At 29.7% G+C, this 19,028-nt stretch overlaps 1 protein-coding gene and 1 long non-coding RNA gene across 3 annotated transcripts; one reads left to right on the forward strand and one right to left on the reverse strand.

Annotated features, from left to right (window-relative positions):
- The first annotated feature begins 8,299 nt into the window (after positions 1-8,299).
- Positions 8,300-17,878, forward strand: Pdzd8 (PDZ domain containing 8). Of its 2 annotated transcripts, XM_070651949.1 has the most exons (6): positions 8,300-8,757; positions 8,844-8,945; positions 9,004-9,207; positions 12,500-12,692; positions 12,756-14,857; positions 15,674-17,878. In XM_070651949.1, the coding sequence occupies exons 1-6, from the start codon at positions 8,677-8,679 to the stop codon at positions 15,893-15,895; spliced, it is 2,904 nt and encodes a 967-aa protein (XP_070508050.1). In that variant the 5' UTR covers positions 8,300-8,676; the 3' UTR covers positions 15,896-17,878. The 2 variants fall into 2 exon arrangements, with proteins under 2 accessions (XP_070508050.1, XP_070508051.1); XM_070651950.1 differs by lacking the exons at positions 8,300-8,757; positions 8,844-8,945; positions 9,004-9,207 and adding an exon at positions 12,000-12,130.
- Positions 8,345-11,313, reverse strand: LOC139099480 (uncharacterized). Its single transcript, XR_011545314.1, has 2 exons — positions 11,163-11,313; positions 8,345-10,294 (listed from the first exon to the last, which is right to left on the reverse strand). It is a non-coding gene; the product is annotated as an uncharacterized lncRNA (long non-coding RNA).
- Positions 17,879-19,028: the final 1,150 nt, after the last annotated feature.

The raw sequence follows: 19,028 nt of genomic DNA on the forward strand, positions 1-19,028 counted from the left end.
GGTATTATAAGCGCTTTTATTAAGAAAGTATTCCAAAAATTACAATGAATACCAAGCAAACCCCCAAACACACCAGACCCCCACAAGAAAAAAAATAAAATCCAATTTTATTCCAATTACTTTTCATTAAGAAAAAAAAAAACTAAATTAATTGAGAAATGGTCCAATATTCAAGAAGTTAAGATATTAAATAATGAAAATTACTGAAAAACCTATAAAACCTAAAAAAAAGTAAAAAAACGATTAACTAACATAATGAAAAAAACTTAATTTAAGAATACGTTAAAGTAAAAATTAGTCTTTTTTACGAATGAAAAAATCAACAACAACAGCAACAAAAAAATAATAATTTAATTTCAATAAGAATTGCTACTTAACATGTGCAATAACAGCAAAACTAACTAACGCATTTTCATGGGTAAATAAAAAAGTTTTTCATCCTTTTGCCTCAAAACCTGCATTAAAAAAATACATTCAAAATATGCATTACATACATATAAATTATAAGACAAAAATATCATCAAAATAGTGCTGATTTTTAAAGAAATTTTACAGTCAACAGATTTGTAAATGCTCATCCGTAAATGAATCTAATGTTATTGATAAAAAATATTAATATTTCTAGTTAAAATTCCTCTTTTTTATGTTTTTTTCCAAAAAAAAGCTTCTAACGGTTCATCATTCTCGCACTTCTTTTCGAAAGCCAAACCAAAACTTCATCTTTGTAAAGAAATTTTCATTTCTTATTTCTCGTCATTAAAGTCATTCATTCATAATAATAATATTGCCTATTCCGCATCAAGTACACACACACAAATCGAGCTTTGATCTGATGACCATTTTGAGTATTTTTGCAGAATTTTTATTATAATCTTGAGTTACTGATTGTTGAGTTTTAATTGTTGATTTTGTATTGTTTTAATTGACATTTTTATGACTAATTGGATGATGGAGTGAAGAATTGTCACAAATTGAATGTTGTTCTAGACATTTTTGTTTGCTGATATGTATGTCTTGCAACCCAACTCGGAACTTAGTTTTCAATTATTAAATAATTAGATCTTAAGATACAATAAGCATCCAGAAGGCAATTTTTATGTCAGTTAACATGAAAATTATCACTTGAACGCCCTGTGGCATTTATTTGGTTGCAATGTTGAACCCAATTGGTTGCCATGTTCATCAGTCCCTTAGCTGCCATAAATAATTTGTGTCAATTGGGTATGCGTCCTTTGTTGTAAGGAAAATGCGACAGAATTCTCTAGTGATTCACTGGATGATTTATCTTGTAATTGTCTAGTTGAAAAAATTAGCAATTGCATTAGTTGTCTTTGAATCTAGACATTACCTAAGCAAACTTTTTGGTTATCAACTTAAGATAGGCGAGCATTCTGTAAATTGATTAAAGTTCATAAGCTCAATTTGTCAAAAACTACGACAAAGTATCTGAAACTTAATTGATTTGGGTGAAAATTCATCTGAAATTAATGATTAAATATCTTATGAGAATTTTTAAGGTTCGAATCCCATTAATATTGTTGATCATTTCTTATTATATCAACCTTTTACTTTCTATAGGCAAGAAATTTTTTTGATGCAATTTCATTTCAATAAATTCTATTCAATTTGTGATAATTCTTCTTCAACAAATTTAAGTTTTTCGATTTCAAAAATATTTAAATCTTCTTTTGTTTCAAATTTTTGAATTTATTTAATCTTTTGAATTCTTTTTCCAAAATTCCATTTAAAAACTCTTAAAAAAATTCCAAAACTAAATCCTTCAATTCGAAGACATTTTGCTTTAACTTCATTCGTCAAACTTTAAAAATTAAAAAATAAAGTATTTAGAAAAAGTTTTTTGAGACAAAAAAAAATTAATAATTTTTAAAAATTTCTTTTCAATCCTTTTTGAATGAATAAAAAAAAATGAAAAAATGAATAAGAAGAAGAAAAAAAAAATCGTAATGTAAATAATTTTTCTGTGATATAACTAAAATGAGAAATGGATGAAAAAAAAATATTAAGGAAGAACACTACTTACTTATTAAGAAAAAAACAAAAAAAAAATATGAAAATACATGAAACTTAATACATAATTTTTTTTTTCTTTCATATTTTTAATCTTAAATCAACATTAAATTAATAACAAAAAAAAATTGATTTCATTCATATGGAACATCATACGAAAATAAAATAAAAAAAAAATTTGCAATCGCCTTTGATTCCCATCCATAAGACATAATGAAAGATGAAAAAAATATTGAAAAGAAAATTATACTCTCTCTATATCTAAAAATATCTATCAGCATAATATAATTCAACATATTTCAAGCCTTTTTTCATCTATCAGATTATATGCTCAGAGAAAAAATTTTCTTCTTAAAATTCCTTGGTTGATGGATATGATTAGATTGATAATGGTAATCATATTAAGATTTTTTTTGTTTTTACTGGGATGTGTGATGGAATTTGGTAGGAATAAGGGTTATGAATAGGAGAATTCATTCCCTGAATTAAATTTTAAGTAATTTATGGATCAATTTCGAGATTTAGTAAATTCTAATCCTCAATTTAATTTAAGTTGACAAAATATTTTAAATTAAGATTTATGACACGAATTTATCAAACTGGACTATAAGCACTTAAGTAACTTGCTAGTCAAATTAGTAAAATCCTTGGTTCAAATTTGATATGGTAACCCTAAAGTCATGGGTTCAAATCCTTCCATATCCAAATTGGTCCTTTTTCGAAGGTTGAGAGACTTCGACTGTTTAATTTATGAAATCAAGCCATGGCTCTCTGTGCAAAGATGGATTAAAGAACGAATCATAAATTTGAATTATACTTACTTTATTCACTTGTCGTACAGATTAGTTGTGATCCATGACTTCCTGCAGAAATCGCCTGAAGCTGAATTTTGAAGGCTAAAATTTGAAAAACAGCGGAAGAAATAGTGACGAGAGCTACCATATTGACGCTAGATTTGGGATATTGTCTAAGGTATAACATCTTGTCCACAGAAGATTGAATCGAGAGTCTCAGATTCAAGGTTTATTCGAAATCTTGAAATGATTAATGTGTTAAAATTAAAGTTTAAATTAGTTAAATGCAATTACCAAAGTATCGAATGGTTCATTTTAGAATGATATCTAAGCAAAGTTTTAGATCTGTTCTAGTCAAATTTCATCAAACTTTCGTGAAATAAAGTAGAATTACAGTTAATAATACAGAATTATTTCAAGTAATTCGGTGTATTAATGCACGAACTGATGTATCAGAGACACAACAATCCTGAGGATAGATATGTTTTGTTTCATAAGCATAACTATACTAAATAAATAGTGAATTTAATTTGAATCTACATTAAGTAGAGTAGATCATTTTTCTTTCAGAACTCTAGTCCCTTAAAATTAGGGGTAACTTTCAAATATTGAATTAGGATCTTACTTTCTATAACAGATTCCCTCAGATACCCCTCCTAACAGTCCCATCACACACCTAGTAACAAAAAAAATCTAAAAAAAAAATTAATTTAATTTCAAAAAAAAATCTTTAAACTCAATCGCAAAAAAAAATTATGTATAAAAATTTTTCCTCCTCTCTTTAAAGTAACAAAGTAATTAAAAATGAATTAAATTTAATGAAAAAAAAAGATTCGCAAATGAAAAAAATTTAAGAAAAATTATATTATAATGAAAAAAAAATAATTAAGAGTAAAAAAAAATCTTTCAAATTTTACACCATGTGATCTCTCTACGATTAAATGACGATGATGATTAAGTAAGAAAACCAAAAAAATGATAGTTAATTCGCATAATTTAAAAAAATTAACAAAAAAAAACATAAAAAATGATGATCAAGAATGTCATAGCTTTAAATAAAAAAAAATTCCAATTTCAAAAAATGAAAAAAACTTTTTTAAAAGAAGTAAGGATAAAAAAAAACATTAAAAAACTTATCAAAAAAAAACGCCGACTGTAAATGCTTTCCATACAAATAGAAATGAAGAATGATCAAAAAATTCTTTTTTCTTTCTTAATGCATTTAATAAAAATTATTAAATATAGAGTAGGGTTGGATGATATTGAAAGGGAGTTGAGAGGGAATATGGGTAACAAATACTTGATTAGATGTCATTTTTTAATTTGTAAAAACTTTAAATTTCCATTATTAAACTATTAAATCCATAATCATAATTTAAAACTAATTTTTAATTTTTAAAAAATTCTCAAAATATGAATTTTGTTAAAAATAGAATTTTAAATAAATTTAGTTTAAAATTTAGAAGTTCACAATGTTAGTTTTTTAAATTAATAAATTTAAAAAGTGAATTTTTAGAATCTGAAAAAATGTTTCTTAAAATTTTTGATTTTTTAAATATAAAAGATTTAACAATATTTTTAAATTTGAAGATCTTTTTAAAAAAGGATTTTTTTAAAATTGGTGAAATTTTCAATTAAAAACAACTAAATTAAATAAAATTAATAAAATTTATGAAAAAAGTTTTAAAGTTAATAATTTAATTATATAAAAACTTTTAAATTATCTTAAAAAGTTTGAATTTTCATTAAATTTTCATTAAATTTTCATTAAAAGTTAAATTTTGTTACTTGAAAATTTAGAATTGATGAATTAAAAATTTTTAAATTGGAAAATTGAAATTTCAAACTTAAAACATTCAGAATTTTAAAGTTTCAAAATTTAGTTTCAAAAATTAAAAAATTTAAAATTTTGAAATTAACAAAACTGAAATTGAAGAATTTTAAGTTTCAATTTAGAATTTACCAAATTCAAAGTATAACTCTGATTTCAAAAAGGTATCCCAAATTTCACCTCTAGTCTCCAACAAATCACCATCCAGCCCTACTCTTTAATAAAAAGAAAATGACGAGATAATAACGCCCACATTGCAATATCCGATTTAAAAAAACAAAAAAAAAACTAATGAAAAAGAACAACATGACGAATGTAAGTAGTTACCTGAAATGTAGTTAATTATTTTGTATTGTTAGCAGCTTATAAGCTCAAAGTTAATTCTCTTATAGAGAGACGAAACTCACTCACAAAAAAAAACATAAAACTTTTTTAAAAAAATAAATTAATTGATACTTAAAGCTCATCATTTGTGGATGTTTGAAAAGTTATTTCAAAAAATTCTGAGCGATGGAAATGAAAAAAATTGTTCAAAAATGTAAAGTCACAGCTTGTTGATTTATGGACATGTAAAGTTCCTTTCATCACTCAGATCCACGTCCACAAACGATGCAGCAAGGAATAAATTTTTCAAAAAACGAAAATAAAACTCGAGAGTATTAAATTTGAGTGTTGAAATGCAAAATAATTTTTACTTTCAGGTAGATAGACATTTAAAAATGAAACAAAAAAAAATGAACAACAACACAGTAAAATTCATAGCAAAAAAAAAATAATAAAGTGAAATAAAATGAAAGAAAATTTTTACAGTTGATAAATGAAATTTAATAAAAAAAAATTACCAGATGAAAAAAATGACTTTAATAGTTCGAATTAAGTAAATTAAATAAATGAATAATAAATTATAATAAAAAAGACAACAAAATAGCTATTTATATTTAAATGAAAAATAATATTTAATAAAATAGTTAAATTAATTCAAAACAAATTCTTTTACTTTTTAAATTTTCTTTTTTCACGAAATTTTTTCAACAAAAAAAAAAATTGATATTTCTTTGCTTTTTATAGCTTTTTGTGGGTGGGATTGGAAAGTTTTTTGGAGATTTTTTTGAGTTTTGATATCAAGTCGAGTTATTCGTGTGACTCTTTTGAAAAGTGTTGTTTCAATCTAAATTAATACTTTAATGCTCAGGGCTTTCTCTTGTCTAAAATGGATTACAGTCTAGTTCAACTCAATTAAAGCCCAAAGTAGATTTGGATTTTATTTGGGATCGACTTGATTCCGATCATCTTTTTCAAGCAAAATCATAATTGTTAACAATTTAGAATTAAATTGTTATGTCATCTTCATAATCCTGAAAAATGAAGAAAACTCGTAGTTTAGCAACTAAGGATTCAAAAACTTTAAATGGGGGACCCTCTCCCATGAAGGAATTTCAATCCTAAGGCTGAAAATTTTTAAAATTAATTCGAATAATGATCCATTACTCTAGTTGATTCATGCCTGAATCTGGTTACCGCTTTTAAGAATAAGGTAGCAAAAAATATGCGATTAAGTCAATATGAAGTGAACAAAATGTCGGATAAGACACAAAACTGGTAGAAAATTGGATTTCAGTTATTTATCTCCTTGGTTGGACTCCTTGTGAGTTAATTGCCATGCATAGTGAACGTCTTAGAGCAGCTACAATATTCAAAGTCTCCAAAATAAAAAGCTAGTTTCACACAGCATTTTGTTGAATTTCAGTTGCGATTTAATGTCCAGTAAGGAAATTATAAAACCTTAAAAAATGACTGCCCATTACTATATAATGTCGGGGTCAGATTCTAAAATTGTATAAATTGTGATTTTTTACAATTTTTATTAAAAAATGATTTTATTTCATTCAAAACTCCTTAAAAGTTCCCAATCTTAACTCACAAATTTATAATAAATTTTTCAAAAAAATTCCGTTAATTTCAATTCTTGGAAAATTGAGAAAATTTTTAATTAAACTTAAACCAAGAATCAATAAACAAAAAAAACTAAAACAAAATCTCTAAAAAAAGGAAGTAAATAAAAGAGTCAAAATATTGTGTTCTGACATGACATAAACCTAAAACATGAGAAAATAATAAAAGAATAATTAATAAATGAAAATATCTCTCTGTTTTTAGATTTACATATTTCGTATTTAAGAAGTGAAAGAAACAAAGAAATATAAAAAAAAATTCAAAGCTTTTCATCTTGTTACAGAAAGTTAAAGACAAAAAATCTAAAAAAAATTAATCAAACTGAAAAAAGCAACAACTTTGTATGAAAAAACAACTGAAAAATAATCGAATGCACATCAAAAGTACTAAAAAATGTAATGAGGAATTACTGCAGTGGGAAAAAATTAAATTTATTTACTTTTATCCGATTTACAAGACAAAATTGACAAAATTTTCACAACTGCCGTTTTATTCTCGATGAAAAATTTTTCATTTAAATTTAAAAAAATACACAAAAAAGTCAAAAAAAAGTCATCTCAGTTTCTTCCTGCTGCTAATTCTCAAAATGAAAAACAAAAATAAATCTTTTATTTCCATCGGCGGAACTTAAAGACAACAATTTATTATAGTTATATTAAATATTATATTTATTATCATTATTAAAAAGAAAAATTTATTTAGAAATGAAAATTGAAAATTAATGAAAATTTTTTTTGACAATTTCTTATTTATAGAGAATATTTGAAACAAAAAAAAAACAATGAAACAAAATGAGAGAAAAATATTATCATGTCATTGCTTTCGAGCCCGTTTTTTAAAAATGATGAAAATAATAAATAAACGAAAACTTACTAAATTCATTTAAATTTGTTTTAATTGATTATTATTTGAAAATGTTTTTACTTTACAGGATTTATTTGTTCTAGATTAAGATTTTCAATTCTTTAATTAACTTTTAGAAAACTTACAATTGACAACTGGTGAGTTTCATTTGATTTTTATTCTGGGCTCTGTATAGGGCAGCCGTCTGCTGTATTTTTGCCGAGACGCTGTTGTACTTTTCTACCTTGCTGCTGTGTCCCGACAAATCCTCAAAATGTCCCGATTTTACAACAAGTCGAAAACTCCATACAAATTTTTCTGCACTTTTTTGTAAGTTTCTAATCTAATATAACTAGATCTTTGATTATTAAGACTCAAAATAGTCAAAATGCACCCCAATAGTGCCAAACTTAGAAGTGTCCCGATTTTTTTGCGAAAATCCTCTGACCACCCTAGCTCTGTATTAAACCCCCCAAACATTTCAAAAGAGATCCTTTTATAAAGCATTCAAAAAACTAAAGTCATTTAACAACAAACTTGAAAAAACCAATTTTTTGGCAACAGACCTTAAAAATTCTTCCAACAACAGACCATCATCAACCGTCCCATATGTTCATCATCAATTCTTCTTTTGTTTTTGTTCTCTCAAAATTTCTCTTTTTTTGCCTATTGTTATAGAGAAACTCTCTCTCTGACTGATCGTCATCATCATTACTCAGCATTTATCTTTATATGTTATACACATGTATTAATCAATACATTCAAATGAAATCAACAAGAAAAGAAATGAATAAAGTAAAAAGCAATGTATAAAGAAGAGAGAGCAAGAACTAAAATATCATTTGTAAACGTGGTTGCAAAAGTCATTGTCGCGCAAACTCCGTACAACTTCATATCGATTTTCATATATATTTTTTAAGTTTATTTTTTATTCCGTGTAAAAGTTTTTTAAATTAAAAATTTATTAGAAATTCATCAATAAAATACAATAAATTTTCATTCATGATGCAGTCAAGTCGTGTGTGTGAATGTGTAGCATAAAGACGTGCTGATAAATTATGAATCATTGTGTGTAAGTCCAAAAAAAATAAAAAAAAATTATTTTTTTGTTGTTTTGAAATTTTTTCGTCAAAAAAATACAAAAAAAAAAAGTTTATCAATCAGTGCTGATAATGTGACACGAATTTAGTGGCGTCGGAGCAAAGGAAAAAGTACACAAATTTAAAAATGAATCTCGACATTTCAAATCTATTCCTATTTTGTCTCATCTCAATTGTAATTGGTGCAACAATTACACTTATTGTACAGGTATAGAATCTTGAACTTTGAATCTCTGTGTTGTGGTTGTAGACATTCGACATCAATCCTTTGTTCTCTTCTCTTTCTTTTTACAGTATTACATATTTATGAGATTCTTTAAACTCAGTAATGATGAAACAAATGAGACCGATGCACAGACTGATAGTAAAAAGAGCTCAAAATTTCACATGCCGGAAGTAAGAAGTACCTTGACTAGTTGTAAACATGCAAATTTTATGTGTTTTATTTTCGTAGACTTTAATGGATGGCCTACTTAATGCAGCAAATCTCGACGATAAAACATCACAAATTAAAAGTGTCAATTTAGTGCTACAATTTCTATTTTTTGAGCTCCGTTATTCAAATCAAGTTAGAAAATGGTTCATACGTAAACTCTCGTTGGAGCTGGATGAGCTGCTGACGAAAACAACGATTGGAAAATTCTTCTCAAAACTTTCGGTAAATTTAATTAATTCTGAGCGATGCAAATGAAGAAGGCTTTGACATGGAACTTTAAAGGCTCCGGACCAGGCTGACTAGGGACCAGGCTGTCTCCTAACCAGGCTGTCTCTTGACCAGGCTGTCTCTTGACCAGGCTGTCTCATGACCAGGCTGTCTCCTGATCAGACTGTCTCCTAACCAGGCTGTCTCCTGACCAGACTTTCTCCTGACCAGGCTGTCTCCTGACCAGGCTGTTTCCTGTCCAGGCTCTCTACTGACCAGCCTGTTTCCTGACCAGGCTGTCTCCTGACCAGGCTGTTTCAAGATCCTTAAAACCTCCGTGCCAGACCCTTCTTCATTTGCGTCGCTCGGGATTAATAACAAAAAAAAGTCATAAAACTTTAACACAATCTCACATATGGAAATTAATGCTAAGTGTTATTGATTCTTGACCATGAAACTCGTCACGACTGGCTCTTGACGTCACAAGTTATTTAAATTCAGAAATACAATATGGAAAGTTAATAGACTGGAAATGTTTGAGATTTGCTTGAGTCGTCGGATGGAAGTGATGTTAATGAGAACTTGAAATTTTGGGGTATTTTTTTATGGTTTGTGGATCCAGAAGAATTTGGGTTCTTGACTGAAATCTCAGTGGTGAGCAACCTGTGTGTCATGGCACACCTGTGTATCGTTCAAAAATTTTGGAAATGTTATGAACCATAGGCCGTGTGCGGTTTCGGTCAAGGCTTAATACCAAGGTGTGCCACGAGAAATAAAAGGTTGTCCACCACTGCTTATATTGTTATGAAATTGAGGTGAGGACATATTGACCAATAATCCCTTCTTGAAGTCGTGTATGTCACCTCTGATTATGTCAAGAAATTCTCAAACCAGACCTAGAATTCTAGTCGAGCCAGAGTCGATTTTTCCATACAAAATCCGAGTCGACTTCGAGTTCTGTCTCATACTAAGCAATCACATGAAGTTATCATAAAGTTCCTCATCCTTTTCACAAAATGATGGACGTCACTTATGCTCGACCCCACAAAAAATTCTCTTCTGATTTTCTAAAACTCTCTTCACCCATGAAAAGAAACTCGATCTGAAATAAAATAGAAAATAAAAAGGTCAAGACATCAAGCCGATTACAAAGTAGAGTAGATATCTACAATAACCACATAAGCTGATAGAAAAAACAAGTGTTCTCAAGTGATGTAGCATAGAGGGTGGAACTAAAGTAGCGGTTCTTGAACAATGGTTCACTGTATGTTTCATTGTATGTTAGCACATCTAATTTACAATAGATAGGTGGTCTACTGTGACACACTCGAAAAAGCTAGAAAAGCACTGAGTTAGAGCAATTTCAGAGATGTATTCAAGGAACAAACAGACATTAAGCCATTCAAAAGGCAAAAAAAATCTTTGATTTATTTTCGAGATAAATGCCCAACCCCTAAATGTTTGTGTTTTATGCCCGAGCAGCAGAAATTGTTCATTAGGTCACTGTTTCATAGCTGTATTTACAGTAAGATACACAATTGACCTAACAGCATCAATATAGTTGATTTTGCTCCATTTTTACGGTGATATCTGTGGTTCATCGCATTGTGCCACTCGGAGTTCGAATAATTTTGATCTCTGCTTCAAAACTTCTGATAATCCTTTTGAGCAACGGTTAAGTGGACCATGGTTCAAGAGGAAAATGGCCAGTTGTCTCACCATATCGACTCTTTAGTTCCAATTAATATAAATGGACTATTCCGGAAGTTGCACGGTGTAGAATAGACGAATAGAGTAAAATTCGACATAAAACGAGACTGAGAATGATGCAACAAAAAAGCACCAATGATTCCAGACTGGGAATGAATTTTGTATTTGCTTTCTCAGACGCCGGTTTCCTTCCGGGTAAAATACAAAAGTAACTATAGAAACCGACCCATTTTAACTTCATATGCACACAAATTCCTTACATCACACACCAAACCCCCTAACTCCACCACTAACTTAATTACAGTGTTTAACTTTCAATTGCATTACTCTTTCCAGAAAATAAGCAAAAGAAAAACAGATTATAAATTATTTTTGTGGCAATTATTTCCACATGGAGCAATTAAGTGAATGAGTTTTTTTTGCCAATTGAAAACTGAAATGAGAGAATAAAAAGAAAACAACAAAGGAATCAAATGCTTTTTTGTAGATTCAGGGGCAACCTTTTTGTGTGGTTTAAATGAGCAATGGGTAATTTAAGTGCTAGAAAGATTTTCGAGACATATGTGAGATATTTTGTAGTACATCAGTGTATCGCGGCAAACAGGTTGTCCACCACTGTGATAGACTATAGTCGGGGTGGTTGAATAAACATTGGAAAGAATGGAATTTTGAATGAGAGTCTGAAGATTGAATGATGTAAATTAAATCCGAACAGTCTTGGGACATGCTTTTGAGTATTCTCACAATATTGAGCATGCTCAATTATATTGATTAAGTATACTCATAGCCAAACTCATTTAGAAGATTATTTTCATTGTCTTTTTTTGAGTTACACAATAAGTCGGTAATAAGTAAATGACCCCATTACCCCCTAAGTTGATTAATTAAACACAATTTAAAGCTACATCTCAACGCTTAATTTGATGCGCAAATTTTAATTTTCTTTCTATTTACGTCAAACATTTAAAATACAATGTAGAGTTCAATGTCAATTTTGGCATCGAAAATGCCGCATAGTAAACAAAAACAAGTTCATAAACACATTCTCATTAAGGAACGTTCGAAAATTACGTATTGTTTAGAAGAGTACAGAGGTGCATTTAGGTTTACTTACTTATTTAGCTGGTCGTACAGATCAATTGTGATCCATGACCTACCACAGATGTCGCTTGAAGCTGGTTCTATCGCTGACTTCCACCTACAGTATGTCTGTAGACATAAAATGCAGGTTTGAATAAAAAAAATAGAGTCCTGCAGCTTTGGGTAAACTACATGTATGTACATGTATGTGTAAGGTACAACCTAAATCTGCAGGCCTTTGCATCTAAAATGCAAAATATGCAGTTCTGCGATTATTGACCGAACCATCCAGTTTTGCTCAAAAGCATCACGGTAGGGAAGAGAAGCTTAATAAGCGATTTCTAGCATTACGTAATTTGTGGGAATTTTTGTCCCTTATCTGTAATAAAACATGAGAGTCATCGTTGCTTGAGACAATTACTACTAATCATAACATGATGCATCATATTCTCAGTCATGCAAATCAACATGACTCAACATAATCAGTTGTAATAAATCTCTAAAAAATCTATTCCAGATAAGCGAACTAGATTTGGGGAGTCAATTTCCTGAAATAAGAAGCCTAGAATTATCAAATGTTGAACTTCATGAAACGGAAGGTCATATTGAGAGTTTGGATATTCTCATGGATCTACACTACAAAGGTGACTTCCAGTTGAAAATCGATGCAGACATGGTATTAGGAAAGAAAGGAAGCTTATCAATGCGAGGTAAATTCAGTCACAAATTCTATTTCCATTCAATTCTTATCAGCATCCACATCCATTTTTTAGTAAAACAGCTAACTGGAAAGGCACGCCTTCAATTTACACGTAAACCATTTACACATTGGTCATTAAGTTTCTTAACCGAACCGCTGATTGATTTACCAATTGAGTCACAAATTCAAGGACGTCAAATGCAGTCAAACTTAACAAGTCTAATATCATCAGCTGTAAAGAAAGCTATACGACGTAAACATACATTGCCAAATTATAAATTACGCTTTAAGCCATTCTTTAATCGTCTGATTTACGATGATATTGATATGCCAATACAACAAACTGGAACATTAGAAGTCACGATACGTACGTTAGCACGATTAAATTATCCCGCCCATATAACACAAGTTTATGGTATATTAACACTATCACGTTATCCATTTGTGACGGCAAATCAACTTGATGAGCATAATCTGTCAATGATATTGGACATAGAGATCCATAAAGCAAAGAATCAGCAGATTGGTATCATTTTTAAGCAAACACCCGAACAAATATTAATCGAGACAATTATTCCAAATACACCAGCAGCAGTTGCTAAATTAAAACGCGGTGATGTTCTATTATCGATTGAAGGACGTCGCGTTATGCACATTAATCATGTCGCAAAAGTATTAAAGAGTCTGAATAAGTCAGCATTTACAATGAGAGTTGAAAGAACTATTAACGGTGTCATCAAGAATGATGCCATTACTGAAGACTATATAGATGTTTATGAAGACTTTAATGTCGTTAATATAAGTTTTTCAAAAAATTCCGATACTGTACAAATTGGCGGTAATGATGGACCACCACCAGCACCCCGACAAACCCTTAAAGAGCCATCGTCATCGAATGAATCAAGCATAAGTAGCACACCATCAAATTCACCACGTAAAGTTATTGATAAAGCAAAAAATTTAATAAAACATAATAATGAGACAAAAGTTGTCGAGGAAACGCCAAAGAAGACACCAACACATCATCATACAACAAATCAATTACAACAACATTCGACCATTGACTGCTCTATATCGAATTTCATTAAGATGAATGATTCAACAATATTTTATTTAAGTCAAAGTACACCGTATTCATACCTAAATGTCAATATATTTGGACGTTCATTGAAAAATGACAATATGCTTTTGGCGTACCTTAATATACCACTTGATAACGTCCTGGCTGAATGTAGTGATTCAAATCTTTACATAGAAAAATACATGTTTAATCCACCAGAAGTTCCTGAAGTCTCAAATCATCAATTATCAGCACAGTCAGGATTTACACCAATGATATGCTTCGGTGATGCATGCATGAGCTTCATATGGAATCCAGAGACACCAAAAGAAGGTCTAAGTCCAAAACAAGAGAGACCAAATGAGGAACAGATTAAAAATACAACGAAATTAGTGAATCAAGGTTCACAGGATAAATTAGACAGTGATAAGAATGAGCTATTAACAAATAAGAAGCATGACTTTATACGTACACAATTCAACAGATCAACACAATGTGATTTTTGTGGTAAAAAGATATGGCTTAAAGATGCTGTACAATGTCGCGAATGTTCAATGTCGTGTCATAAAAAGTGCATCGTCAAGTGTCAATCGTCGACCGTTTGTAGTGGAATCGTTGAGTCAAGAGATTTTGATGACTTATCGCAAGGTCATCAACCAGAATTTAAAGTTACGGCAGCTGATTGCGATGATGAATATTTTGAAGTAGCTGATGAGGCTATCGACTCATATAAATTAGCAGGACATCGTCAATCATTCAGTGATTTATTAGCACAGGGAATAAAGAGAGTTAATTCTGCAAATAACCTAAATATACCGACCATTGTCTCATCATTGACACAAAATAGTAAAAGTTTACCGCCAACACCTCAACACACCCCATCCAGGAAGCAGTCAATTACCCAAAATATGAATCCATTTAGTGAAGTTGTTAAGCGTTTGGAACAAGCACCGATCGACCGAAAGGAAATGAGCTGTGAGGAAATTAGATTTTTAGTTGAGCCATTAATGTCATGGGGAAGTTTGGATAATCTCATGGATGTTGCAAAGTCGTCGGCTGAATTTTTATATGCTGATTATGATGTTGACGATAGGCTGAATAAGATTAATCAATTAGTAAGTTTTTTGTGATTTGTTGATTGAAGCAGGGTTGATGAGGTTGATGGGTGGATGTGGGATGAGGGGTGGAGGGGAAACCTAGAGGGTCGGGGCGTCAGGTGCGCTCCTTTGTATCTTGTTCCAGGAATTCTTGTTTAGACTTAATCCAGTTGATGATATCTCGTAAATCCACAATTGTACCGTAATTCGGAGTTGGATGGGTGGGTGTAGGATTAGGGTTGGAGGGGCAACCTATGCTGTCAAGAGCGCTAAATTGTCTTGAGGTCCAGATGCTCTGATTTATCATATCTAGTAATCCACATTTGTACGGGAGGCTGGAATTGGATGGATGGGTCTGAGATGAGGATTCGAGAGGCAAACTGTGCAGACAGGGGTGCTCCTTTGTATCTTGATCCAGAAACTCTGGTTTAGATTTGAGCCAGTAAATAATATCTCGTAAGGCACATTTGTACCGTAGTTCAGAATTAGATGGATGGGTCTGGGATGAGGATTGGAGAGGCAACCTGTAATATCCGGGGCGTAAAGAGAACTCCTTTATATTTTGATCCAGATATTCTGAGTCAGTCTAGTATGATTCTGTCATAAACCCAAGCAAATTGAAGATTTTGGTCCAAAAGGGGTAATTGGGTCCAAAAGGGGTTTGTTCCTCATTCCACGGTAGAGAGGCTCGTATACGAACCTAACCTACCACATCACACAGCCACCTGTCTACTCTCTCCAACCCTGACACTCATTTCCACATGCTTCATTCCACTGAAATTCATTAATTTATTCAATTTATTTTTATTATTTATTTCCAAAAAAACTCCACAGCTTTCAACACTACGCGTTGCTCTTGATTGTGAAACAAGTTACCAGCACAACAATAAACTTAAATTACAAGCATCTGCTAATAAAGATGTCGACAGTGCACAAAAATCCTTATCAACAAGTAACGTTGCCCTTGACGATCGGTCGGAAGAGAGGCTTCAAATTTTATCTGTAATTATGCTACATTTGTGTTCTGGCTTACAAAATACGCAATCCAATATGTAATTCCCTTTCCTCTAATATTCTCGTATTATAAAAAATATAATATGTATTTCAGACTATCTGCATGTGACAATTCTAGACTTCTATTCATACAATCCTAAATATTATAAATTTATTTATGCTTTAAGAATATTTGATACTTAGGTAGTGATGAGATGGAATCAAAAAAAGACTTTATTTATATATTTTTCTTCATGTCATTTGATAGATGTAGGAAATTGAGTCATTGAAAATTTATGAACTTGAAGATCGGATTTATATTTACTTAATTTTAGATCTGTTTTAATGAACTTGTGATTGTTTTTATGATGATACAAATCAGACGCGTAATTTTAAACATTTTCGAAGAGGTCTTATCTTTCGCATAGAAAGGTCCATTCATGAATCCTAATTTTATCAATATAAATTTCAAGCTTGCCTGGATTGGAATTATTTAAACCCACAACGTACCCTGATATCACGTAATTTTATACATTCAAAGGTTTTGGAGTCAGACACCTCTCCCTCCCTCTCCTCTTTTTGGATACAATTTTCAAGGATGATTTGAAACAAAATCCTAAACCTTACCTCTGTCAAAAAATATTCTGAATAAGTTGCTATATTCATGCGAAATTTGTTATATTTACAATCAATTTCTGCAATATTTGAAATTTGATATGTCGTCAATTTAAGTATCAAACTTTAAAAACAGAATTAATGAGTTTGTAAGTCAAACTGTGATGCTTTATGTAGTTTATCGTCAAATTCTTCAACTCATGAGTGGATTAGAAATGCTATTACAGATCAAGGTTATAGACATAAAGTCAACTGGGTTGTGAGTTCGAATCCAATCTGAGTCTCACTTTTCGCATTTAAAGACATTTAAAAATCAAACCTAGGATGTTGAACTGATCAAAATGAGCAGAAAATATTCAAAATTATCAAAATTGATAAAAAAACTGATTGATTCTGCATTCTTGATTAAAACATTACTAAATTGAAGAACACTTGAGTCCACACATGAGAAATCAAATACCAGAATTCTATTGCGTGACCTAGAACTTAGGTTAAAAATAATATACTTTATCTACAATCCCATGTTTAACCCGAATATCACAAGAAGGTTAATCGATCCAAAATCAGACATCAGGTCAAGTTAATTCTGGAATTCGTATTTAAGTGAATCCGGGTACTGTAGTTAACGGTTCGCAAACCATCACTTTGCTACTTCAGGTAAAAGTAACGTCGATCCTAAGTTTGAATTTTTGATCACTTAGATTGAGAAGTATTGACTAAAAGTGCCCCAAAATTTCGAACCTTCTCCTAACAGGAAATAAGTACGCTTTCATATTACAGAAAGACCGCTACGATACCTAAAAGCAGTATCTCTGCCTTTTAGGGATTTACATATTAAAATCACCTCTTTAAACTATTTATCTGAATTTTTCCCAGTAAAATTCATAAAATTTAAGACTCAATTTCACAAGAAAGAATTAATTATAGTTCATTAAAAAGAAAAAAAGCACTATGATTTATGACCTTTGCTGCAATATTGAATGCTAGACGTATTTATTTATTACTTATTTATTTCCCTTTTAATGCAATATTACCTATCCGTAATGATTACGAAGCTTTATTTTCTCGTAAATTATACATGAATACTTAACTTAATAGACAATGAATAAGTAGTAAGACAAGACATAATTTTATGATATCGGGAGTCAGACAACAGTTTTGCATAAAAGTATCAATTAAAGCGCAAACCCCCAAAAATAAGTTTTTTTTGTATTAAATATGATGAAAAAATAATAAATTATATAATTGTAAGTAAATACAAAATATTATTGTGGTTTATAGTTCTTATATGTTTCTTATGAAGAAGCAGCATTTTTTTAAATGAATGAAATAATAAAAACAATGAATAACTACAATTAAGTTTTAAACTTTATTTGAAGTATAAAATCGTGGAATTGAAGTGAATAAAGATTTTATCAATACAAAGACAAATTTAACATTTTTCTTTCTTTTGAGCCATTTAAATTTTACAGACACTAAAGAAAATTTACATTCTTGCCGACATCAAACGCTTCGCTTCGTTTTCTTTTCTTTTTATTGTCAAAAATCACGCAAAGTCTATAATTTGAAAGAAATAAAGAGAGATGGAAGAAAGAAAAAAAACAACAAAATTAAAATTAGTTGTAAAAGTTTTTGGAAAATTTGGAATTGAAAAAGTATTTGATATTTTAAACTTGAACTTTTCGTTTTGTAGAATTTTGAAGATTTTTAGAATAAATTAAAACTTATTTTTGAATTTTTTTAAGCTTTTAAAGTGTTCTAAAATTCGATTTTAAAATTTAAAACTAAATATCAAAAAAATTTAAAAAATTTAAAAACTTCTATTTTTAAAAATTTCTACTTTAAAAAAATTTATTTTAAATTCAAATTAAAAAATTAATGAAATTAAATTTTAATTTTTGAAAACCTTTGCCAAAATTCAAAATTAAGTTTTGGTTTATTTTAAAAGTTTCAAATTTATTAATTAAAATCATAAATTTGAATTTAAATTAAATTTTTAATTTTTAAATGCGTTTTCAAATTTAATTTATATTTTTTGAAAAAATAAAACTCAACTCATGATTGAATTTTTCAAAATTTAGAATTGAAATATTTAAAAAAATTAAAATAGTTTTTTTTTTTAATTTTCAAAATTAAACTTTTAAAATTTTTCAAATATTTTACAAATTTTTCAATTTATTTTCTTTTTCCAAAGCTTTTATATACTTAATTAGGGACAAACTGACCCGTTTTACAGTCCACAACCTACAAAATCAGCTGCAAAAATTATACATAAAGAAATGAAAATGAAATTGGAAAAGAATAAGTAAAAAAATAATATTTACGCAGTGTTTTGCTTAATATCTACGCATTATATCATTTCTTTTACAATTGGCCATAATCTGTACCCAGTTTTGATGCATTCCATTAAGTCATAAGCTGGTGAAATATTTCTTTGGAATTTAACGAACACCGCAACCCAATTTATTTATTTTTTAATAGGAAATTCCATATGAATTCTTGAATATGCAGGCATTTGCATCATTATTGATGTTTAAACATTAATTATGGAAGCACTGCCTTTTTCGCGCCAATTATTGCT

Source organism: Chironomus tepperi, unplaced genomic scaffold, assembly GCF_022539635.2.
Source record: "Chironomus tepperi strain 1889 unplaced genomic scaffold, CSIRO-AGI_Ctep_v1 contig_472, whole genome shotgun sequence".
Lineage (NCBI taxonomy): Eukaryota > Metazoa > Arthropoda > Insecta > Diptera > Chironomidae > Chironomus > Chironomus tepperi.

Coding starts and splice junctions, on each gene's coding strand:
- Pdzd8 (XM_070651949.1), top strand. CDS start 8,677: ATGAATCTCGACATTTCAAATCTATTCCTATTTTGTCTCATCTCAATT. Junction 8,758..8,843: donor CAATTACACTTATTGTACAG/GTATAGAATCTT, acceptor TTCTTTTTACAG/TATTACATATTTATGAGATT. Junction 14,858..15,673: donor TGAATAAGATTAATCAATTA/GTAAGTTTTTTG, acceptor AAAACTCCACAG/CTTTCAACACTACGCGTTGC.